Below are 25,436 nucleotides of genomic sequence, written 5' to 3' on the forward strand. Positions count from 1 at the left end.
AAATATATAATGGTAATCAGAGCACTGGTTGTACGTATACAGTAATCGAACATAGGACACAAGCCATGAAGGCATTAAGGATTACGAAAAGTGTTGTGTTTTCTGGCCGACTTCTGCGGCATGTGGAGGGCAATATGTGAAAGCAACTCAGCACAACACACCGTGATTGATTTTGAAGAGGTATAGGAAAGATCTGCCACGTTCCGCCTGGAGGTTAAGGATGATAGCGTCAGCACAGGAGATGAGCCAGGGTCACTGTCACTGTTATTGTGGAAGCGGTGGTTAAACATAGATATAAACTTTCTTTATAGACACTGTCAATAAGCTTAGAGTTTGTTTTTCACACGCTATTGCAAAACTACAGAAGCATACTGAAGCTGTGGACGACAGATAGCCTTGTATAGCTTGAGATGAGAACCAAGCTTTTTGAACTCCTTCGAAAGGAGAAACAATGCCAAGGAATCGAAGAGCCCGACGAGTAATCACCTTGATATTGGGGGGAGAAGCTCAGCTTACTGCCGAAATGAAGGGAGAAGCTGGAGGAGAAGCTCAGCTTACTGCCGAAAAGAAGCTCAGCTCTGCTTAATCAACTTAGATGTATTTATGGGGAGTTTGTTGCATCAGCACCGGTACAAGAAAGACGTGGTCGCTTTCTGGAGAGTAGAACAGCTGGAAGTGTTCGAAACAAATTAAAATATTTTGACATCACGGGCATATAAGAGAAAAGGACAATCATCAAATACTAGCGAAACATCATTTATAAAGATGGAAAAGATGAGTGTCCCGAGTACAGTGCCCTGCGGGGACACAACTGGTGACCTCATGGCAAAGAGAAGACTGTTCCTTTACACGGACGAAATATATCACTGAAATAATTGTATAAAAGGAATGTAAGGCAAGCACTGATGTCAACACAACAAACCAGAATTCTCACATGCCCACTAAGCGGCATTGGCCAGTGACAATAACAGCTGCCTTCGGAGGGTCACCCCATCTCCCTCTATTCCTACTGGCTGCGATGCTACGTCAACGTTAACGCGCGCGAAGGAGCGCCTTTGGGCGTTCAGTTGGACATTACGGCTTTCGCAAATTCAAAACTCATTAAAAGTGATTTGGTGTCCTCATCGAATAAGCACACGAGTGGCAGTACCGTTCTTGGTGTTAAATTAAACTTAAACAGACTACAAATACCGACCCTCGTACCAAGTTTCGACGCGAACGGAGCAGCGGTGTGCTTAGGAAGAATTTTGAAGGACGGGCATTTATTGATGCAACTCTGTTTATCTCATCTACAAAGCCGTTATTGGACCATATTTGCTCACTGGCCTAATGGCCCAGCAGTGATAAGGAAGACAGCGGAAAATTAGGTACACATGCCGTTATACCACGAGAAAATATGACGCCACATTGATAAAGGACATTGCGGAGAGCTAAAACATTAGCGGTGAGAAGGCAGCGTCTCGAGCTGGTGGAACCTTCCGCATGCGTATTTTAAGAATTATTCGTTATTCGTACTGTGTGCACAGCTCCCAGCAAATGTAAATTCCGTTCAAAGTTGGCGCAACATTACATTTGCTGCATTTCTTGGCCAGAGTTTGTACTTCATGCTGCTTCATGAATTTCCTATACGCAGCGCAACGTAACGATAACAGCCTTAAAATTACCGCAACCTACCGCCTTTCGTAGAGACTTGACCACGGCGCCAAGACTCGCCAGGGCATATATATACTGGATGGACAAGCCACTTGACACTGCTTCATAAGTTTGCCCTAGGTATAAATTTTACATAACGCTATGAGTGCCTATTTTTTCCGCGCATGACCGTGGCAGCGAGTTGCATTAGTTGCTTGAGACGTTTTACAACACGCACTTCGTGTTAATAATATGCCTGTGCGAAGGAAAGGAACTAAACTTGCTTGTCGACCTGTGTGGGCAATAAAACCGCGTGCCTAGAATGAAAGCTGGTCCGCGTCCAAGATAAATGGTAGTAATGGGTCACTAGAGAAGGCGGCGCAACGCCTGCCCTCATCGCTTGAACTCCTCTGAGCAACATTCCGAGCAAACGGCCACTACTAAGCTCCTTAAATGAGTTAAACAGACACCTCATCACCGCAAGGACAGGGGCACCCATATTTCGCAAGCTGTCTCGACAGGACTCGTACAATGGCAATGCTTGGCTCTTTCCGGCATGCTCGCTGTAACAGGGCCGGCGAATTCGGTGTCAGCTTTCTTCTAAAGCTGAGTGACTCCTCCAGGCAGCATCCCGGCCCTGACATCGCTTTCAAAACACAATTGTAAAACCCTAGAGGTACTTTGCGAATTAGTGCTACCTTAACCGCAAGAACCATGCATGACAGGGTGTAGACGGCTTCCGCCCCCCCTGTGCCGGCAATGTATACTTGCAGGCAATTCCAGATATAGTTCGGCACGTAACTGCGCGTGCGAAGATGGGCACTATCTAGCTGCCGGCTACTTCTGCTAGGCCCCGCAGGTCCTACGTCTGCTCTATCAAGCTTTTGCCCTTCTCAGTACCCACCCCGGTTGTTTCCGCCCAAGATGGCTGTAACTATAATGTGCCCAGCTTCAAGCATAGTGCCCACGTATATCTGCTCCGGCTCTAACGTTACCCGCATCGGAACCCGTTAGTAACAATTATAGAGCCAATTATCATGTGTATGGCTCCGTGCTTTCCATTATATTTTTTTGCAGCCAACAAATAAATGGTTTATTTTCCGGTCAGTGCTCGAGTACTTCGCATCGCTACCAAAAGAACAGCTGGCATGGGAAATAAATTTTATACACCTACAGTCGACACAGAGACAGCCCAGAATGGAGTTGCAGTGATTTCCTGCACATTGTAGTGAAGTCGGCAATGTCGCAGCTGATTAAATGACCTTTATCGGCCCCCACCCCCCTTTTTCAAGCGCTGCTGATTCAATTCGCGAGTAAGAGTGCGTTAACTCTGCCATCCTCGATTGCCTGGGAAACCCGATTCTCTACTATCTGGGCTGGTGCGAGACAACAGTACGTGCTTCAGACAACAGTACGTACTTCATTGACGCCAACTGCACCTTCAAAACACTTCTTGGGCCAAGCAATCGTGAGGAAGCCACCGTGCATCGACTGCTGTGAGATGTTGCCTTCACAAGGTATTACCGCTTTAAATTTCAGCAGGCCTCTTCACCCAGTTTGTTCTACGTGTACATATGCGACGTTAATGAGCATGTCATCTGCTTATACTCCAAGTTCACGGCGCCCAGGGAGACATTACGTGTGTGTATACGCCGCGCGACGGCAGAATTGAAGCCAGGCTGTTTGGGGTCTCTGGTCAGGTTCAACACAGACCACAAGGCCTACCAGAACTATTTTGATGTTCCTGCAGAGCAGAAGGCTGGGACGAATTTTTTTACGAAGTGTGATGATCAGTATGTGTGATAGATTTTCGTTAGAGTTATCGTCAGATTAACTGTCTCAATGATGAAACCGCAAAAAGGAAAAAAAAAAAAAATGAACACAAAGGGGCACTGTGCCTACATTTCCTTCCCGACGAATGCGTGCACTTTTCTCCTTGCTATGCCGCGTGCCTATGCCTACATATACGTCTTGTATACAGAGTGTTACATCGATAAATGGAACACCTTAAATTTTTTTCCTGAGCGAACCGTTGCTTCGTTCACGCTCAAACTTCACACAATTGTCGAAGTTTGTGGTCTGTTTTGTTTGACACCAGGGCCAACGACGGTACTTACTTGTTTATTCAGAAAATAAATAAAAACGACTTTCGCCTGTGGGAAAATGGCGGCCAATTTGGACGTGCAAGCTGATTTTGGAACGACGGCGCCACCTGGGATATGCAAAACGAAACGCGCGGTGGTGATTCGCGGTAGCACACCATATAACGTCGGAAGGAGCCAAAAAAAGAGGTTGCAGAAGACTAGAAAAACTCTTGCCGAGAGTTCATGTAGGCCCCAAATAGTTAATAAGAGCTCATACGAATCATAGTAAAGTATACCCGCAGTTCATCGTTGTCAGTACCAGTCATCAAGTTTCAAGATCGTCCGGTCTGCTGTTCCAGGTTGCCCCGCTTTCCAAAATAAGGTTCACGATTCTTTGCTCACGTTTATTGCTTTGTTCTCGTTCTACTTTCAATATTATGTGCGTGTGTGTCTGTGCTTATGACATGGTGTCATGAGACCATTCACTGCAGACGAAAAGGCAACCTGTTCACCTGCAGTGAATGATCTCATGACGCCATTTCACAAGCACGGACACGAAAGCACAGAATAATAAAAGTAAAACGAGAACAAAGCAACACACGTGAACCAAGAATCGTGAGCCTTATTTTGGAAAGCAGGGTCCCCTGGCACAGCAGACGACAGGCAATCTGAAACCAGATGACTGGTATTAACAACGATGACCCGCGGGAATACTTTACTATGATTCGTATGCGCTCTTATTACGTAACTATTTGTGGCCTACATAAACTGTCGACAAAAGAGAATTTCTAATCGTCTGCAACCTAATTTGGCTCCTTCCCACCGTTATGGTGTACTACCGTGAGTCACCATCGCACGCTTCGTTTTGAATATCCCAGGTGGCGCCGTCTTTCCAAGAACAACTTGTACGTCCAAATTTAATTGGCTGCCATTTTTCCATGAGTGACAATCTTTTTATTTATTTTCAGAATAAACAGGTAAGTACCATCGTTGTTCCCGGTGCCAAACAAAATACACCCCAAAATGCGACCATCATGTGAAGTTTGACAGCGAACAGAGCACCGGTTCGCTCAGGAAATAATTTTTAAGTGTTCCATTTACCGGTGTAACACCCTGTATTTGGTGACACGGTTGTTTGGTGAAGATGACATTTATTCGTCGTAAGTGCAGAACTGGAGTCTTAAGCACATGGAAAAGATAGAGAACAAGCAGAAAATAAATACAACGGATTTCACGTATAACTTCATGTTCAAAGATGTTCGCACCGCCAGCCCGTTCTACATGGTGCGAATTTCCCCTGCGAATTCACAGCTGCGGCGCCGCTCGTGCGCCAAGGCCACCTGTTGTCGTTGCTGTGGCAAATTTGCAAATGTTTGGAACAGTCGAATTTTTGTTGTAAACGGCGCTTGGCATTTGGCACTTTGTCGCAGCAGTGAAAAAAAGGAAAATAGATCGCTTTGCCGCAAGAGCGGCACTGCAGCTGCGTATTCGCAGGGGAAATTCGAACCATGTATTTTGATTGTTCGCGCGAGTCGCTTCACACATTCTCACACCTAATCTTCGTCTCATTTCCCCCGCCTCGTATGTCGTAATGTCATGAGAAGAATGGTCAACTCTCGTCTGCTGTGGCGCCTCAAAGACAATCGCATGTTTGCACCCACGCGATACATTTGGTAACGGCTATCTACGCTGAATTCGCTCGTCCCTTTTTGCTCACTTCAGTAAATGTAAAAGGCTGGATACATAGACCTGAATCGAAACATATAAGGTCTAATCACGCGACAGTGCGGGCACTGATTTCTTTTTGGCCGCACTATCGCGTCACTGCTGCCATCATGCCAGTGTGTGACTAACCGCAGATAGCCCGCAGGTAATGTGAGGGCCAATCCAGGGTTTCCAGGTTTGGCGATTTCTCGCCATATTGGCTCTTTTTAGCGGCTCCTGGCGCCCGAAAATTGTGACTGGCGCCATGGCGACTTTGTGGCTACTTTTGACAGTGATGCTTAATATGCAAAAACTCCCGAACGTGGCCTCCCCCCCTGACGCACACAATTGGTTTTTCAACTCCTGCGAGCACTTCTGCCGCATGAATCCAGCTGAAGCAACGGTGGATCAAGCACGGCCTTTGAGATCTGAATTTGCATCTCAAACCTACGCCGCCCACCTTCTAAAGGAAATGTACGCTGATGAGAGAAACCGTGCGTATCTTTTGTTTCTCGAACCGATACTTGTTGAAATGAGAAGGATAAACAAGCTCTTCCAAGGGGAAGATGTCGATCCACTAGGAATTTTCGAAGAATTGCAAAAACTTTTCAAGCGCCTCCTGTGCCGGACACTGAAGCCCTGCGTTTTGCGACACCACGACGACTCCAGCCTGTTGACTCTGGACACGAAGGACATGGAGTCTATTTTTCTTTCCATACATGTCGCTGATCTGGGAAGCAGTTTTCTAGAGCATCTCCAAGGAATGCGCGTCAGCCCCGAAGACGGTGCTCCGCTTTCATTAAAGCATGCTCGTACAACTTGCAGAGACGCCTTCCGAGCTCAACGTCACTAGTCCGCAAATTGAGAGCGATAAGCAAACAATCGATTCTAGGACCGCATGCTATGCAGGGACTCAAAGCGCTACCAAATAGCTTGTTTTTTTGCTCAGAGCGCCGCCTCGAAGAACAAGTCAGATACCTGCGACAAGTAGAAAGCGTCAACGGGGACATGCCCGCCATTGAGTTCTGGACCACGGTGGACAAATTTAAAGATCCGTCAGGTGCAAATCCCATGCAGGACATCGCTGCAGCTGCAATGAATCTGCTGGTCTTGCCCTTGTGATATGCTGAAGCGGAACGTGTATTTTGGGCCGTCACACTCACGAAGACGGGCTTGAGAAACAGAATGGGCCACGAGCTGCTTGTTGCAATCCTCATAAATAAAGTTTGCACTACGCATGAGAGGTGTCACTCGTGCTGAATTTCAAGTGCCGCGAGATATGGGGGAAAAAGTGAACAACAACGATATTTATCAGTGACATAAGGTAGCTGATTGGTTTCACAGTGATGTCCGATGTTTTGTTCGATTGTTCCTGCTGAGTCAGTGCCGACTTTAAATCCAGCCATAGAAAAACCTCCAGTCTTCTTAGATTGGATTGGAACAATAAAAGATAGTTTACTTGCGCGATTGGTTCTTTATTGGCTAGCAACTTATCTCTTTATGCAGGCGTGACATTTACTTTGTTCAGGTCAACTTCGATTTGTTCACGATGTTTTCATTTTCGATATAGATGATCAATACGCACTGCTTCCCCGTACCATGGAAATGAATAAAATGTTGATCGATTATGCTGATTTTATGAGAATTGTTGGCTTTTTCTCTAAGGAAACCACCTGGAAATACACTTGCCAAAAATGGCGGTTTTTTTGGCGACTAACAAAACTTTCAGCTACAGGTGGCGACTTTTCTGGCTCCTTTGGACAAATTTCCGGCTACTTTTTACTCTGAGGACCTGGCAACCCTGGGCCCATCTCGCCACAGGAATGCACGTGTATCGGCAGCATATTTTTTCTGCGAGCATCAACTATAGCCCTGCGAACGAGAACTTTGGCAATAAAAAGTATGCGCCAATTCGGATATTGACAGCTGACGGAGTAAAGGAAAAGAATAAACGTTTTATTCACCAATAAGGGAAAGTGGAAAGGGGGATCATGGTCAGCCTACCAGGTCCAGAAGACCACGAGTCCGCGGCCGCGCCTAGTCGACGAACCAGGACTTGTTGAAGCTCGAATGCCGAGCTGGTCAGCGCTGACATGGGAGGAGGTTTTAGTAGTCACTGCAAGAGCGCATTAAGTAGTGAGTGGTGCGATAAACGTGCCAGGGCAGTTACGTTGGACGGGGAAAAGGAATATATCTGAGGGGGCTGTGTGGTTGCAGCGGGCGCCGGTCGGAAGCCTGTGCCAGATATGTGCTTGGTAGTTGGTGAGAGAAAGGTGGTGAGGCGCTAAGAAGTTCTTGTATGTAGGTAATCGGCGAGAGTAGAATTGTAGGTGGGATCGAGAGTGGGGAGGTTCTCAAATCTTGAGCCGTTCGAGTCCGCTTGCGTGATCCAGGAGAATGCCACGAAGTGAAATAAAAACAGAGTACGAACTTGTATAACAACTTTGGCAGGTTGGGATCAGATTAAGCGCATTTTTGATTGAATTGTTTTGAGGGTGTTCTTACAAAAAATTGTAAATTTCCTTCCGGTGGACTCGGTGTAAAACGCAGTGAAGAGCAGCCATCAATCTGGATACCATAAGACAGAACCAAGAAGTTTGTACTCGAACCTCCGTGGTCAAAACTCGTGCCACTTTGATAGACCTACCGATCTTCGCGCGGCGATTGATTCCTTACCTGCTGCTGTATGTCATGTTGTGTTTTCTTTGAGACGAATGTTTACATAAGGTTTTGTTCTCACTACACATGTTAAGTGACCTGCCCGATGTACTGTAGGCAAGCGGAAATTGTGTTGTTTCTTTTTCTAGACAAAAGGGACAAATTCAGGGTGAATTTCCCTTCCCGAGGTATCGGTAATAACACAAATTCTGAGTACCGAAAATATGAGGCATATGGCGGCGGCACACTGTAAATATATTTCTACTATAGTTTTTACACAGCTCGCGGCACTTTCAAACCAGCGCCAGCGTGCGCGCCACTCGGAACTCCCTTACTTGGCTCAGCACCATCGAAATCGAAATCTCGATGGGCGGCCAAGGCCGCGCTAGCTGCGCCTCGTAGTTCTCGTTGCTCGGACAGTTGGGCCCCTATTCTGCGAATCAGCTGTGGCAGCTGAAATGATCGAGCGCTCCGGAAATATGCTGTAGCCTTGAGACAAACCCATTTATATGCAAAATCCTCCGCCCGTCACTGAAAGCCTGATGCGCGCACATGTCGCCGCTCGTCACTCAAAAGCCAACTGTGACTCGCTGCGATAAAGTTCCGGGCTCACTACTTTGACCGCGATCTCGACATGGCTCTGGTGGGAGGGTCCCACCATGGACTCGAGGCTCGAACGTCTACTTCGCTGCGGGTTGGCGTCGTCCAACCCTTGCTCACAGGTAGGATCGCCGTTAGCGCAACACGTATAGTAGTACTTTCAGTTTCCACGCGTTGTCGCGGGCTCCGTGAACGCGAACCGAAATGCCGCAGTTGCGCTTGGCGCTCAGTGACGTGCTGCCTGCGTCTCGTGTGCTTCTCCGACGAAGACGCGAAAAAGGACCAGCGCAGAGCGTCGCATTTGCGCATTCACGCCCGCCGTCTTGTGTTACTGTCGGGAGAGGGAACTGGCGCGGGGACTCCTATCCATTGTGAACGCCCGGAAACAAGCGTTGGATACCCTGGGCCGCCGCCGCCGAACAGGCGTACTTCTCGTTACTGAACATGGCTAACATGGCGCTTCTCACTGGTAAAAATGATCGTTTTGATCTAATGAGTAAATTTATAACCGTTAACGACGCCTTGACTTGGTTTCGATCGTTGCATGCGATTCTTCTCTGTTGCAGACCTGTACCAAATCACGATGGCGTACGCATACTGGAAAAGCGGCAAGCACGACGATGAAGCCGTGTTCGACCTTTTTTTCCGGAAGAACCCCTTTCAAGGCGAATTCACCGTGTTTGCGGGTCTGGAGGATTGCATTCGTTTCCTGCAAGCCTTCCGCTACTCGGAAAGTGGTGAGCCAGTACTGACACGTAGCATCTTTTAGTTAAGTTAGCAGTCAGCTGACAAGTGTTAGCTGAGACGCGCGGGCCGAGTCGCCTGCTCGATTCTTGAATGAAGGGATAAAATTCAAAACCAATCAGCGGCGCTATGTTTTTTAGTAAACGTTCCCAGCAACCATAGTACTTTTTGAAGGTTTGCATTTTACCAAGTTCAACGATTGAAATGTTACGAGCCCTCCAGCCAGTTGCTTATTTCCATTGCTGTTTGATCTACTGTTTAGGATTTCTTTATGGTATTCATTGTGATGTGCGTGTGCTTATTTTTTGCTCAGGGTTTGTTCTGCGTTCACATTCCAGATATTGCGTACCTCAAGACTATTCTCCCAGCTGACGTTGATCCTGGCTACTACAATTTCCTTTCCACCCTGAATGCGGACAAAGTGAGGTTGTACGCAGTGCCTGAAGGAACCGTTGTTTTTCCGAGAGTGCCACTGATCCGAGTGGAAGGGCCTCTTGCGGTCCTGCAGCTCTTCGAAAGCACGCTTCTCAACCTTGTGAACTATGCCAGGTAAGTTGTCATGACCTTCTTTTCAGTGATAATTGTCATCGCTCAAGCCATGGACTTCATTTTTATTTTCGTGTGACTTCAATTTTCACCAGTACGTCATCTTTGTCCGTGCATCCGGTATGCAAGCTAAATAAAGGTCGTCAAACTTTACTAGGAATGTGTATGAAAATACGAGTTGGAACAAAAAAAGGTGTATTTATGTATATATTAAAATTCAGTGAAACCGTGTTAAACTGTACCTGACGGTGACACAAAGTACGTACTAGCCGGCACTACGGTTCATCCGAATGCATTAGATTAAAGGGAAATCGAGTCGGGGATTCGACTTAACTACGTATAAAAAGAAACTACGTCTTATGCAGGCACGGTTTAAAGGGACAGACAACCGATTTTTGTTGAGTATATGTTCGCTATTCTAAATGAAAGGGCATCACTTAAAGCACCTTAATCCGAAATGGTTTTGCTAAAACTTGACCCCAGCTACAAAAAATGTGAATCACAGGCTTTATTATTCCTTTATGTGTTTTTTTTAACAGTCTATTTTGCACGGATGCGCCATCTGTTGGGATAGACGATAGGTAGAACCTGGCTTCATGTTGTGGAGGTCGGAAGTTCAATTCTCCCAGGGCGCGACCCTTTTTTTTAAGCTGTTGTTGGCGTATTTGGAAACTGAAATCAAATATTTTGGCAGAACAAATGCCTCTGACTCAGGTAGTCTCGTCAAAACTCCTTCACTGGGTCTGCGTAGTGAACACTGCCGTTGATTCTGGACATGGAGGTTCAGTTAGCCACACAGAGCAACCGAGCGACGGCGGGCGGCGTGTCGTAAAAATTTTCAAAGTGATGCTTAAAAATACATATACAATTGAAACCTATACAAATAGTTGTGTTAAAAGGTTTTCAATGGGTAAATAAACGTTTCAGCAGTTAAAGTAGCTGCTACGTTTGCAGGTCACATGACAGGGACACATATTGTAGTGTCAACTTTCGACACTACGAACCGCCGCCCTTCCGATTTCAGAAAGTTTGCTGCCAAATTAAACTTATTTCTGCCAATTTGTTTATAAATTGTGGTTACTGGGCTATATAAAACGCTGGCTTTCATATGAGCTAGAGAACATGCTCGTGACAAAAATCGGTTGTCTGTCCCTTTAACAAGATTCCACTCTACATACAATTAGTATTTGCTGCTTGCTAAGCTACCGTGCAAAATTTGTCTAAAGTAGGTGCGTGATGTCTTTCTTTGAGCAAGAAAAAATTGTACCTAGCTCTGGGTGTAAATGGAAATCGTTCATAAGTAAATGGCCTAGTGGTTTTGAACTTTGGATGATATGACGGAACTAAAAACTGCAGATTGAAAGCCAATGTTTCATCTTCAACGTCATGTTGCATGTGTGTTTGTCCATGCATCCTCAGCACCACCGCAGGTCGGCAACTCTAGTCGATTAAAGGTAGACCTGGAGCAGGCATTCTGGCCTTTGGCTTCGAAACGTGTTTGAGACGTGTCGAGGCCTACATGAGTAATTTGAGCATGCCAATTTCGGAATTAGCAATTAGGCAAGTAGCAAAGTACGTTCCCGTTATATGTCCTCTTAGCTTGGCGATGCCAATGTAGGTATGGTCTGAGTCATAGTAACTGAGCGAAGAAAAAAAAATCAAACAAAAAAAAACAACTGATAATGATAATTATAAGAAGAAACATTTAGCGATAGGACATTAATGCTTTTGCAATCACTACATTATAAAGGGTGTTCTTGTAATATTTTTATTGAAAGCATGTTTTTTTTTCTCTCAGCGGTCGCATGGCGCCACCTGCAAGATGTGCCCTTTTGTGCCCTTTTTCTCTCATCAAGTTTAGTGACCACCAACGCAGCGAGGTTCCGGTTGGCAGCTGGATCGCACATCAGCCTGCTTGAGTTTGGCTTGAGACGGGCCCAGGGTCCTGATGGTGGATTGTCGGCCTCAAAATACTCCTACCTTGGAGGCAAGTTTGTGTCTGTTGTTACGTTTGACGAACTGTCTTTCCACAAAAAACAATCACCATCAAACTTAGTGCAACTTAGTGCAAATTTTTTTCCTTCGCACTCATTTGCTTAGTTTTATCAGTGATGGGCTTTTATTGGCATTTCGCTTGCATACATTCGGTGCCTATTTGGATCAACAAACTGCAGCCAATCGAGCACATGTATTCTTCCCCCCCGTACTTACCAGCTTACTCTTTATGAATTTCTGTTTAGAATAGGGCTTTTCAAGTGTGATTCTTTGCAGCTTCAGCGGACAGAATGTCCTTTGCTGCAAGATTAAGTTTAAGTTTACAGCGATAGCTAACTGTAATCGGGCCTCTCGCACCTCATTTGTAGTGCAAAATCTTTTGGAGGCAGTCATTTCTTAATCATTTGGAGGTGTTTTCGCACTCATCGCACAACGGTTTGGGATATGTGGCTATTCGAAATTCCCCTCTTAATGGCTATCGAGCAGATGTCCCCTTCGTACTGACAAATTGACAGGAAAGAAGCATCTCACCAGATGCCAAATCAGTGTAATCTGTATTTACCACAAACCCTTGGCTGGAGGATCTTGTGAGCGATCAAAGCTTGTAAATCACTGTTACATTACTAATTGTAATGATGATTTGATGATAATTGTTTTAATGATGTTTTTAAAAACTGTTTTCAGTCTAGAAAACAATTCCTCCCTTCTCGCCGGGATTTTTATTTGAAATCCCGTAAGTGTACTGCTTCTCTTTTGGCCATAGGGTTGCTTGGCACATACTTTGGAATTAGCGACCACCCTAATTAAAGTCATTGCAATAGCAGAATGGCGAAATTGAATTTTAAGGCTATTCATTTGCGATTATGAGTGTAGTGACGCTCAAAGGTACCATCTAGCCTAGCAGCATGGAAGCTGCTAGGATGCACTCACAGATTAGTTGCCTATGTGTGGCACTTCCTTATTGAAAAGCTCATAACAGCTGAACCTTCACTGCTGTGTTGTGATGTTTTTTGTGAAGACGCTTGAAATTCTGGGAAGGCTTTATGAACACAGCCTAATCTTTTTGTAGGATTGGATAAGCCAGCATTTGCACGTTTTAAGTGTGCAGAACACTTTAGGGGCTCGACTTGTCGTCGTAGCTTTCTCGCTGAACCCAAGTACAGCCACACGGCGTTGCGTCGTCATGGTGTAACCCAGAGGCTTCGAAAGCCAAGTGGTTTATATAGTCATGAGCGTTCGAAACTCGTGAACCACTGGCGCTTGTCCTACATCTCCCCGTTGTTTAGCGCAAAGAAAACTGTTGGTACCTTTGAGGCAAGATGTTACGTAATTAACCGGCAGCCCCCGCGTTCATTTACTTAGGAACGCTCGTTGGGTTGGTTTTTACGGTAGCATTTCGGCTGGCGTACCCGCAAATTTTCCCGCCATTTTTTTCGCGGGGCTACCATGGTTGCCAGACCAGGACTGCCCGCTTTTGGTTAGCTCACATCATCCGTAAAGGCCGCGGATCTGTCAGCCCGCTCTGGGTACAAACCCCTGCTCGTTCGCGCCGTGGGTTCGGGCTCGAGCCCACCGTTTTCCAGCCATTTTTCCGCGGAGCTACGTGGTTGCCAGACCAGGACTGCCCTCTGTTGATTAGCTCGCATCATCCGTAAAGGCTGCGGATCTGTCAGCCCGCTCTGGTCAGCCCGCCCTGCGCGCTCGCCTGCTCGCTCGTGCCGTGGGCTCGGGCTCGAGCCTTCGTCCCCATGGTTGCCAGACCAGGACTGCCCTCCCCTTTACAGACTGCCTTTACGGGCCCCATACGTTTGTAGTACCTCCCGTGGGGACGAAGCGAAAAAAAAAAAGCCTGGCTCGAGCCCGAGCCCACGGCGCGAACGAGCAGGGGTTTGTACCCAGAGCGGGCTGACAGATCCGCGGCCTTTACGGGCCCCATACGTTTGTAGTACCTCGAAGCGAAAAAAAAAAAAAACCCGCGCGGCGAGCGCACAGGGGTTTGTTACTAGAGCGGGATCCGCGGCCTTTATGGATGATGCGAGCTAATCAAAAGAGGGCAGTCCTGTTCTGGCAACCATGGTAGCCCAGCGAAAAAATGGCGGGAAAATTTGCGGGTACGCCAGCCGAAAGGCTACCGTTTTTACGATAGTAAGTGAAAAAAAGTGCCAATGCAATGCCAGCAGGTGCGGGAGGAAAAGCGAGAACAAAAAGAACATAACTCGCACTGGTGCAGTTTTAGGCACTGGTGCAGTTTTAGGCAGGGGTGCACGAGCACTGCGAAGGCAGGAAATTTGAATTGCATGGGGTGGTACCAGTGAGCGGATAATGGCGCTACAGCCCATTAAGGCGAATCACTTCTCTGCACTTCCGACTGCTTTCACATTGAGTGTTAAAGGCTTTAATTTTTCCTTTCTCTTTTTTTCTGAGCAGAAGCTTACGTGCGAAATCTTTGTGTTGCAGGCTTTGATGGAACGAGCAATGTGCTGGCGGGCAAGCTGTTCAATATTCCACTGAGAGGCACCCATGCTCATGCTTTCGTCATGAGCTTTTCTTGCCTGGACGATTGCAAGCTCCGGGTAAGTGGTAGCCATAAAAAGTTTCCATCAATTGTAGCAACTGCAAAACTGTATTGCATGAGTGTCCACCTGATGACTCGGGGGGGGCACAAAAAAATGCAGCCTATGAGTAAAGGTGGTGGGGTTACATATTAACGCGGATTTACTTGCACTCAACTGTAACCATGGGCTGTATTTACCACCATTCAGTTGTTGTGCAATTGTTATAGCTTATTTATGCCATGTTGGGGGGGTGACGGCCGCAAACAAATATTTCTCACAAAAAATACTTCCTTCTTTTTACTGGTGGCGTAAAATATAACGAAGTTCACCAAAGCTTGCTGTATAAGGAGTGCACAGTCCTACGCATACATGACAGCACTGTTTTTTTGTTTTTTCTTTTTTTTGATGGAGCTGAAAGACCAAAGTGGCCATGTCAAGATTTGTGCGCACATTAAAGGTTTCCAGATGATGATAATTAATCCGTAACCACCCACTACAGTGCACCTTGTAGCCAAGGTGTGGCTTGGGCACTTCATCATCATCACCAGCCTATCTACGCCCACTGCAGGGCAAAGGCCTCTCCCATTAGTCTCCAATTACACCGGTCCTGTGCTAACTGCGACCAATTTATCCCCGCAAACTTCTTGATCTCATCTGCCCATCTAACCTTGTGCCGCCCACGCTTGCCTTCTCTAGGAATCCACTCTGTTACCCTTAATGACCAACGGTTATCTTGCCTTTGCATTACATGCCCTGCCCACGTTCATTTCTGCTTCTTAATTTCTACTAATATGTCCTTAACACGCGTTTGTTCCCTGACCCACTCCGTGCTCTTCTTGTCCCTTGGGCACTTAAAATACTCCAAATCTGAAATTATTCTGAAGCATTTCTGAAGCATTTATTTCTTCTTTGTTTTTTCTAAGCATGAAGCGTTGGTCAGATAAGCTTTTGCAACAAGTTCCTGCTGTGCTGTAAGATGGCTGTCGGTGGATTTCTTCCTTCTATCTTTGGCTTCAGGTGTGCTTCGTTCAGTTTCATCATTTGGAGCATACGCGCGCGCGAGAAAGGAACGGGCATTTTCAAGTTTGTTCCGATGTCAAAAAGTATCTGCTCTGAATGGACGTCCCTGCAGTTATATTGGTCTACATAATCTATGCTTGCATCCAGCACAACCATTGCTGCTATGTTTTTGTGGAAGAGGGGAAGGTTGAGCACTGATATTTACACAAATGCTGTTCCAACGCCTGCACTTGTTTAATGAGCTTGGTTTGAAGCATGGGAACCTCTGCGCACAGTCACTTGCAACAGCGCCTGTCAAGCAATCGTACACACCTTATAGGTTGTATTTACTGGCGAGGCACTCATGCAGGCAACCATGGGAGTGCGCCGTCACTGGTTACGTCGGGCTCCGCGGGGTGGTGGTACTCGTCCGCGCTAAGCCCATGATGTGTGTTGGAAGTTCCAAACTCTACCCCACCGAACGCAAAGTATTGCCTCGACTCCAATGCGAGTGCGATTAATAACATCCCTGTTGACGCCACTGTTGATAATCGGGTTGAAAAGGAGAAGACGACGCACGCCGGTGTCTTCTTTTCCTCTGGCATTCAGGCGCAGTGGCACAAGGCACGCCATGTCCGTGGCGCTTCGGTCATGTCTGTGGCCCTTTCCAGTGTTGTCAAGAGAACAGATTGACAGCTATACATTTCAGTGAATTCATCTACACATTAGTACAAATTACCAGCCCTGGTCCACGTTGTTAAAGTTGGCATATTAACACTGTAAACCCATCAAAAGAGCATGTAAGGTAAGATGCAATGCCTAAAGAAGGGTTGTATTGAAGGGGCCACGTAGATAAAATACCACTTCATTCAGTTTGAAATGACTATCCTTTTTAACTCACTCAGCTTTATTTTAGCCAGGAAAGAGGGTTTTGTTTTAACTGAAAAGATGCCAGAAATATTAGAACACATTCAAATTTTGTGCTACAGTGATGTTTCAAAAGTGTCCGTTTATTTCAAAAATACAATGATGTGCAATTACATATTGTAGGTATACAAGAGGAGATCCCAGGGTAAAAAACCGCCGGCAGGACCTCCTTGACATTGGCCAGCACTAAAAGACCTTGGCGTGACATTGGCCAGCACTAAGAACATAGTTATTAGTGTGTAACTACATGTTGGTGTTCAAGTGATACAAACGGAACTAGAGGGCCCACTGCAATTTTCCAGTCATGTTTCTTGGCGATGGCTTAGGTCAGCCACTGCCAATCACTCAAAGTTCTGCTTCGTAAAGAAATGTCTGCTGCTTCGTACATTTTCTTCAATTTCTCGATTATTTGTTTGAAGTTTGTGATTAAAGGGACAAACCAGTGTTTTTGATATACCAAGCTTGTATTTTGTCCTAATGGCCCCTTTAACACTAAACTCTTCAAAAGAGCAAGTAGGTTCAGACACAGTGCCTCAGAGAGGGTTGCACTAAGTGTACTAAGCGGGGGGGTTTCCTCCTTCGTCATGCCCCTAGATGCTGAAGCCCGCCAACGGGGACCAGGAGGTGGACTTCCTGGCCCTGTGCTGCAAGTGGCGCAAGGAGCTGACGGGCGTGTTCCGGACCATCGAGGACGAAGCCAGCAGCGGGGAGCTGGCTGCATTGATCTCCTACGCGGTGTCCTTCCCCAGGAGCTTCCTGGCATTGGTGGACACCTACGACGTCTTGCGGTAAGCCCCCTCTTCACATCTGCGCCTCCTGTTCCTTTCTCGCGGATCAAGCATGTTGTAAATCTTGTTTGAACTTCCCCGCAGAAAAGTCACATGATTCGCCCGCACTGAAGAGTATTGTGAAGGACGGGTGTACAAGCGACATGAGTGTGTGTAGGGCTTGTGCGCTTTTTGTGAACTTTGTGGAACAGCACGCTCGCTGATAGAAATGTCTGGTTTTGCGTCTCCTTTCTTGGGGCTTCCCTCAAGGCACTGGAGCTATTCATACTGCTTATCCTGGTTATCATCAGCCTTTGGGAAATCTGCGAGTTAACGCCATTTGAGAGGCTGGCAAGATAAGGTGTTACAAGACCTCGGAAGTGTTTTCCCTCTGCCAGTTTGTGTATTGGTATCGCCGCGAATCATGGGACAGCAATCGTGAGTTGACTGAAATTCAGATGCAGCCGTTGGATATGCAAGCTTCTTGTGACATCTAGAGTTGACATGTTGGAGACACAAACTCGCAACCTTGAGTTTATCTCTCACTTGTGTCTTGTGCCCTCTCTGCACTGAAAAAACATTTCGTAGAATACTAACGTGCCACGTTATCGCACTTCTCTTGGTGCAGAGATGCTCTCCGAATGTCCAGTTCAGCTCTTTCGTACTCTTCTTTTTTTTTCTTTCTTGCCTATCTTTGGTAGGCTTACTTGCAGCCTTGTGTATGATTCCACTGTGAAGATGCTCTGATGGAATTGTTGAGTATCCTGGCCCCTGAATAATGGATATGATCAACTGTGGAATTAGGATCACCTGTGCAATGGGGGTTGCTGTGAAAATAAGGCTAGCGTTGATAAGGGTGCAAGAGATGCCTATTTTGTTATGCATAGCTGCATGTAAATTAGTGGAGGTGGCGGCCTGCATTTGACAATCGCAGTATCCATGCCTGGTGCAAGCCACTATGGGAAGCATGCATTTTTGCAAGTATGGTTTTCGTGCAGTCAGGATGTTGATTATGATAGCAATGAGAAAGACACAAGGGCATTACAACTGTCTCAAGTCTCCGATTTTTTTACTTTCTTGTTATGGCGAAAGAACGGCCGATTTTGAGTGCTTCCACAAAAATATTTTTTTTCTCTTGAGCTAGTGGACACATTTAGCCTTGCTATGCATGAAATTGTAGTTTATAGATTGCTCTTACAAGCACATAACGGCAGTTTTGTGAAAGATACAATTATTGACAGTTTACTGGTCAAATAATCAGAAAAAAATTCACAAAAAAGGTATACACACAACATATATCGGCAGTTGTACTGAGCCAAAGAATTATTTTTGGAATTTTGAGATATACAAATTGTTCCTACGTTCCTTGGCTATGATTCAAATGCCGTTCTTCTGCTCCGAATCAAGTTTCTTCTGCTCCAAAGTCGTGATTTCGCTGCTCCAGAAACTGCTCCCAAATCTGATTCAGCTGTCTCACCCCTGCAGTTGTATTGCGCAACAGTCGCCGGCGCCTACACCTCTGCAGGAATTTGAAAGCTTTGCCTCGGCTGGCTCTATGCAGTGGCCCCAAGGCGAGGTGGCCCTTAGAGAAAAGAGAGGGGGAAATCACCGCGCGACGACACCAAACCGCGCGCGATGGCAGCGGACGCCAGGATTCCTACAAGTTAACCATATCATTTGAATGCAATTGTGCCGTTAAAACGCTGAAAACTGTTTTAGTGATTGCCACTACTGCCCATAACAAATCACTGTTGTGCGAAACTTGAAAGCTTTTTCCATATTTTTTTTCTTGCGTTTTCTCATTTAAAAAAACGTCTTTCCAGGCTGGGATGGAGCTGAGGGAGTTGCAAAAAGTGGACTCTTTCAAGTTGAGCAAACTTGTATTTTGTCTTCATGTCCCCTTCAAATAATCTTTTGTGCGTGTGTGTGTGCGGCCCTGTGGCAGGAGCGGACTGCTCAACTTCTCTGCGGTCGCTATGGCCCTGAACGAGCTGGGCTACCGACCGGTGGGTGTCCGCATCGACAGCGGGGACCTGGCCTACCTGTCGTCGTGCGCGTACCAGCTGTTCCACGAGATTGCCAACACGTACCATCAGGAATGGTTCAAGAGCCTCGCCATCGTGGCCAGCAATGACATAAATGAGGAGACCATCGTCTCGCTCAATGAACAGGTCAGTCCACGGCAGTCTGGAAACCACTCTTGCGGGCTCTGCGTTGGCATTGCGTACCATATTTACTCTAATCTGGGCCGGCCTCCGAAATTCAGACGGTCAAGAAATAAAAAAGAAAACTTACCTCAAATGTAAGCCGAATGAAAAAAGGTACTGGACTAAGACTAGAACATGCACTTTATTTTTTGTGGTGCTTGTCTTAGCTTGTTCAATGCTCACTTGGAGGCTGAGCCTGAACCACTTCATAAAAGAAGTGACCCAGCCCCTACTGGCCTTAAACTGAGTTCGCACGGTGCCTCAAATGTTTGCGATCTCCCTCACCTTTGACTGGATATCTTCATCGTCACAAGCATTCCCCCTTTTTTTGCTGCTGAGTAAAGTCGGAGACTTTTTTCTCCACCTCTGAGTGTAGACCTTTCTTGCGTCCTGTGAAGGCCATTCACTTGGCGGCGCAGTTGAAAAGTTCGTTTTGCTGGTTCCGCCATCGGCGCATGTTCTTCTCATTGACTCCAAAGTTGTGCTGTGCTTGGGGGTTCAAAGTTCTCTTGACCTCCGAGACTACCTTCTGCTTGAAAGCCACGGTGCAGTGGCACCGCTTCGTCGGCGCCATTGGGCTGCAAACATGAGCGCTTCTCGAGGTCACGCGGCACTGTACACAAGCAAGCAAGCAATGCTGAGAGCTGGGTTCACAAGTTTTAAACAGGCAAAATGGAGTCTGAAAACATGGAGGGAAGAAAAGTCTTTCTTCCTTCATGCCCGAAAACCTGCCAGCTGCAAGCATGTAACCGCAAGGTGGTGTCAGTGGTGTTGTGTCTAGCGGTAACAGAAAAGCAGTATCCTCGAATCTTAGCCGACCCCCGACTTTTGTAAATAACATAAAAAAAAAGTATTGGCCTAGATTTGAGTAAATATAGTAAATATGGTACCTTTTGGGAGGTGTGGCAAACGAAAGGAAGTGGCAAGTTTATATTGTCATGAAGCCTAGAACAATCAAGGGTTCGCTCCAATAAACCCTGAACTTGCGCTCCACAATAAACTTATACCCCTGTCACACGGCAGATCTAATGACATTTACAGCAAATGTCATTCGCTCTAAATGTCATTAATTCGGCGCTACACGAGAATACCGAATGACATTCAAGGCGAATGACATTTACCGGCTAACTGAGGTCTCAGACCTCAGTTACACCTCAGTTGGCGGCCGAATGAGTAGCCTCGACAGCAGTAGCGCAGTAATAAACCAGAGAATATTATTTCTAAAAACTGTCGGTAAACTTATATTTGCTTCTTTGTGTTTTTGTTCAAATAAAAAAAGATAAACAAGTACTAACAAAACAGAAAATCTCGTCCCCAGTGCGCGCGCTAGCCGAATCCGGATTTTTTGCAGACTTGTCTTGGCTTGTGATGTCTACTGATGCCACTTAAATCGATGGTTTTCTTGTTTTTTTACTTAAAAAATAATCCTTTGTTACGTTTTTTGTTAAATATTACGTGTAAAAACATTCTAGATGCGCTTGAAATGTAATTTTTGCGGTTTTGCGAGCTCGCTAATCGTCACCGCTATCGCAATCAAATGACATTTGTTTCGCTGTGTAGACCCGCACGGCCGAGCCGAATGTCATTAACAACTAATGTCATTCACTTTGAATGACATTAGATTTGCCGTGTGACAGGGGTATTAAAGAATACTCGATTGTCAAAGCGGCAGTCAACAAAGTGATGTCCACAGGCGATTGTCAGCAAATGGAATGCCATTGTGTTTCCTCAGCACGCATTTATCTACTTATCTACAGTGCTCTCATTACTAGAAACATCGACTTAGATCGAGAAAATTTTAGATTAGACAAGAACAGTCTGGGAAAGTGACTGCAACACAACACTCTTTTCTATCAAAACTGTATTGGCGGTGTGTAGTACAAAACGAGTAAATGCGCACTTCACTTAGAACACAAAGTAAGATATCCGGGCGTGGTCAGGTGCTGGTAACAGAACATACATAAGCGAGTCAAAAAGGCATGGTTTGCGGCAATATCATGATAACCTATAGGATTACGCAGACAGAGCACAATTAAAGAGGCCGTGAAGAGAAAATACAACTGCGTTCAGTTTGAAAGCACTAGCCCTTTGTAACTTGACCAGCTCCATTTGAACCACGGAAGATGTTTTCTTAACAGAAAAAAATGCAAGAAATATTGAAAAACTTCCAAATTTCCCACTACAGTCACATATTATGGGCAGGAGTGACTTAATGTGGGCCAGCACTAAAAACACGGTCATCAGTGTGTGAACTTCACGCTAGCATTCAAGTGATGTAACTAGAGGCCCCACTACAACTGTCTAGTCATGTTTCTTGCAGTTGCTTTCGGCGGCGGCCTCCCATCACACCAGCAAGGTTCGGTGACGTCGTAGAAAAAAATTACTCCATCTTCCCGTGGGGAACCATGAGGAGGATGCAAAGAATCATGGGGGTTCCGTGTAGGTTCCATTGTGTTGCCGTTACGTTGTTTCATTTATCGGAGCACGAATGGGAACGTAGTGTGAACCCCCATGTAGAGACAGAGAAATGTAGAGACAGCGAAGAGACGGACACCCGCGTTACCTGATCGAACACTTCCTGGTTCTCGTCTTTCTTTATTGCGTGCTCACGCTCCTACCCCCCTGCCTGCCCTCTTCGTCCTCTTCTCTGGTTGAGCTGCAAGGCGCGTGACGCTTCCCGCCACGGCTTTCCCACAGGAAATTCAACATCCTCCTCTAAAAGTTTTCAGTTCGTCGTTTCCGTTGATGTTCAGCTTCGCGTGCCTTCGTTGTATCAGTTGCTTCTTGACGTAGTTTGAATGAGTGAAGGACATAAGGCGCGTTCGTAGCACATGCTCCCGTCTCGGTTTGTAGCGCAGTGGGAAGGGCGCCATGTACCGTTGCGGCCAGAGAGTCGTGGGATCAAAACCGGGCGCCGCCTAACTATTTCTTTTTATAGTGGACTACGCTGACGTCAGGCCAAACGCTGACGGGGCTGAAGAGACGCACATGCGCAGTAGAGTGTGGATGGCGGACAACAAGGGAGGGAGGGACACAGCCCCGAACATGAGATGCTTCGCATCTAAAATTGTCGGAGAGTGGCTGGTGTGTTGCCACTGCACCACCTCTGTTTTTCAATATCTTCATTATTTGTGATAAGTTTGCGATAAAATTGGTACCATTCTTATTGGCACAAGGCAGTCTTTATAAAGAACCAAACTTTTATTTTGTCTGCATAACCCCTTTCATTGCTTAGGGATTTGCGCGGCTGAGTTTTGTTGGAGTGCCAGTGGTCTATTGTAGCACATAGATCACACTACCTGCTGGCATTGCTGACTGTGCGGCTGCCTGCCTTGCCTCCTGTTCACGTGCATGCGTGCGTGCAGAGAGAGAGAGAGAGAGAGAGAGAGAGAGAGAGAGAGAGATCACGGCAGTGTGCATTGTGTGCAGGCGCGGCTCAAATGCCTTGTCATAAGTGGCTGTACAGCTTCAGACAAACAGATAGGATATCGCGTCTCTTACAAACTTGGTCTATGGCAGCACCAACCCTGCACTTGCATACCCCTACCCCTCATGTAATACCGCTTCTTAAGAGGCTCTTTAATGCCTGTGCTACACGGCAACTTTCAGTTGACAGTTGAACGCTTGCTTACAAGTGCGCCCCATGTATTTCCAATGTGGCACCCGACAGACAATTGGTTTGATGGCCTCCGGAAGGCCTTTGAAATGGCCGTGTAGCACAGGTATTAGTTAATACTAAAATAAAACTGAAATCGTATACAAAACTGAGGCTGCACATGCCGCATGCACGTCACTTAAATGACACTGCACTGCTTTCCTTGTGGTGTGCCAGCTGTGCACAATCGATGGAATGCATTGGAAAATAAAAACTTATAATTGCGCATCAAGGGAGGGCATTTGGGAGCACAGCTGTTCGTGGGTTAAATGACAGCATGCCTTGCGTGCGTCAAATGGGGCATGCTTTTGCTGTAGTCTTTATTGTAGGATAGGGCTGCTCACAAGTGGGGTAAGGAAAAAAGCTCTGTTGCAGGGGTAAGGAAAAAAAATGGCTGATGATTACTATACTCCCTATTACAGAATTTGTGCCCGCCGTGAACTGCCGTCTTCTCGGTCTTCACAGATAAATGCTGCATCTCGGTTGGGAAGTGATCGCGTGATCACTGAACGCATGGCAGAGTGCGCTACTCTGTCATCGGCTTGCAGCGCATCGCTGCCGCTGAGCATGTTGTTGTAAATTGTCTTTGAACCTCCCGCACAAATGTCACTTGGTTCGGATCATAGTTTCATACAATAATAACTATAGGGGAAACTGGCGCTAGTGTCAACGTGAACACAGCAGCGGCACTTACGCTTCAATAAGAATGATGCGAATGATGGGTTGTTCTGGAACCGGATTGCGTAGGATCGAAACGGGCCTATGGCTGCGCAAGTTGTGTTTTTGACAAACAAACTCTTATTGCCCGGTTCTCCGTTTACGAATTACATGGCAAACAAGAAAGTTAAGGACCAAAAATTGGTTTTGTACAAAATAAAATGGCGCGTTTAAATAAAAAGTAGACGCGGAGTCGAGGAGGTTAGAGGAGCAGGTTTGCGTTTTGCCGCCAACTACAGCAGGACACGAACTTCTTTAAAAACTATGTGTATAAGTTTCGGCACTTGTAGTTTGTAATACTAAGAAAAGTTTTGTGCTCAAAAAAAAAAAAAAAAAAAAAAAAAAAAAAAAAAAAAAAAAAAGAAACCGATTATCTTTGGAGAAGTTATTCTTGCCTGAATTAGTGACATTCATCAAGCTGCGTTCCTATCAGTCGCATGTGCTGCTGGTCTATGCTGTAAAAGCCGCCGCAACTCCTAATTCGCTGACAACTTCGCCGCACAGAGCGCTGTCATTTGTGTTTTTGTGCTCGCTGTGCGGCAATGAATTGATAACCCATCCGATTCGCAACTCTGGGTTATAAAATATTTCTACTCGGGGCGGCGTCAGTCCGTGTGCGGCATTCAGTACAAGGAGAAATGTATTTTTGAACGCTTCTTTCAACACACTGCGTAGGCAAATGCGTTCATGAAAGTCTAAAATGAAAACGAAACTGTCTGCACAATCGAATCCTTAGTAACTTTGTAAGCCATCGAGCGCCAATCTGAATATAGAACTACCCATCACGCCCATTGTGGCGGACGATCGCAGCGCCAGATTCCTCTCTAGTTGTTATTGTATGAAACTCTATGGTTCGGATGAGTCACACAATGAGGGGGACGCCGAAGGACCGATGTACATGCATCACGCAGCGCGTTGTGGGCTTATAGGCTCCGGAACGATTGCCGGGTGGCGCTGCACTCTCCCCTCCGGGGGAGTACGCCGGGGCGGCCGCCGATTCAGCATGTGCTTTTTTCGCTGCGTGCGTGCTGCATTTCTCGCGCTAGGAAGAGGGCTGGGTAAAATTTTCTTTCGACTTATGAAACCGTACGCGTCAGCACATGTCCAAAAAATTCGGTTTAAAAGTAGAGTATATAGTGAGTTCATTTTTGTCGCGTTTGTCATGTCGTCTGCTACAGACGCGCCGTCTGCTACCCGCCGCTCGACCGGCAGACTGCCCCGACGATTTCAAGGGGGGAGCGCGTTGTTCGGCGGCTGCTGTCTTTTCGTCTGCAAGGCGACAGCTGTTCAGCTTGTCACAGCGTAGCCTTCTCTTATTTGTTACTTCCTTCGCGTGTTCGCGCTTCGGACATTCCGATTTTATGTACTGCAGCAACACTGAGGCTTGCAAGAAATGTAAGATAAACGTGATTGATTATGGTTAATAGGTTATTTCTTACTCTTGAAACAATCAGCCGCATCTTATAAAAATGCATTAAAAAGGCACAGGCTAATTAAGGGGTGTAGCGCCGCATTTCCATTTCAGTTGTCCCTGATGGAATTTTTGTTCGCAATGTTTGTCACCCGCTTGGAGTACAACTATGGGTTAGAGTGACAGTTCGCGGAAACAACAGAACAGCTTGTGGTGTATAACTTTTAATTACTAT

The 25,436-nt window shown here is 46.3% G+C and overlaps 1 protein-coding gene across 3 annotated transcripts in view; it reads left to right on the plus strand.

The window, feature by feature from the left end:
• Nucleotides 1-8,469: 8,469 nt before the first annotated feature.
• Naprt (nicotinate phosphoribosyltransferase) overlaps nucleotides 8,470-25,436 on the plus strand; it is a 53,273-nt gene continuing 36,306 nt past the window's right edge. For 2 of the 3 annotated variants that reach the window (XM_077705378.1, XM_077705380.1), the window contains exons 1-7: nucleotides 8,470-8,800; nucleotides 9,245-9,415; nucleotides 9,761-9,971; nucleotides 11,825-11,955; nucleotides 14,421-14,536; nucleotides 17,039-17,232; nucleotides 19,157-19,382. In XM_077705378.1, coding sequence (XP_077561504.1) covers nucleotides 8,713-8,800; nucleotides 9,245-9,415; nucleotides 9,761-9,971; nucleotides 11,825-11,955; nucleotides 14,421-14,536; nucleotides 17,039-17,232; nucleotides 19,157-19,382 — 1,137 coding nt within the window. In that variant the 5' untranslated portion in view covers nucleotides 8,470-8,712. Of the gene's footprint in view, nucleotides 8,801-8,888; nucleotides 9,148-9,244; nucleotides 9,416-9,760; nucleotides 9,972-11,824; nucleotides 11,956-14,420; nucleotides 14,537-17,038; nucleotides 17,233-19,156; nucleotides 19,383-25,436 lie in introns of those variants that run through there. The other variant, XM_077705379.1, reaches the window with a different exon arrangement.

Source organism: Haemaphysalis longicornis, unplaced genomic scaffold (assembly GCF_048455015.1).
Source record: "Haemaphysalis longicornis isolate Haplotype H1 unplaced genomic scaffold, Haemaphysalis longicornis Haplotype H1 scaffold_31, whole genome shotgun sequence".
NCBI lineage: Eukaryota > Metazoa > Arthropoda > Arachnida > Ixodida > Ixodidae > Haemaphysalis > Haemaphysalis longicornis.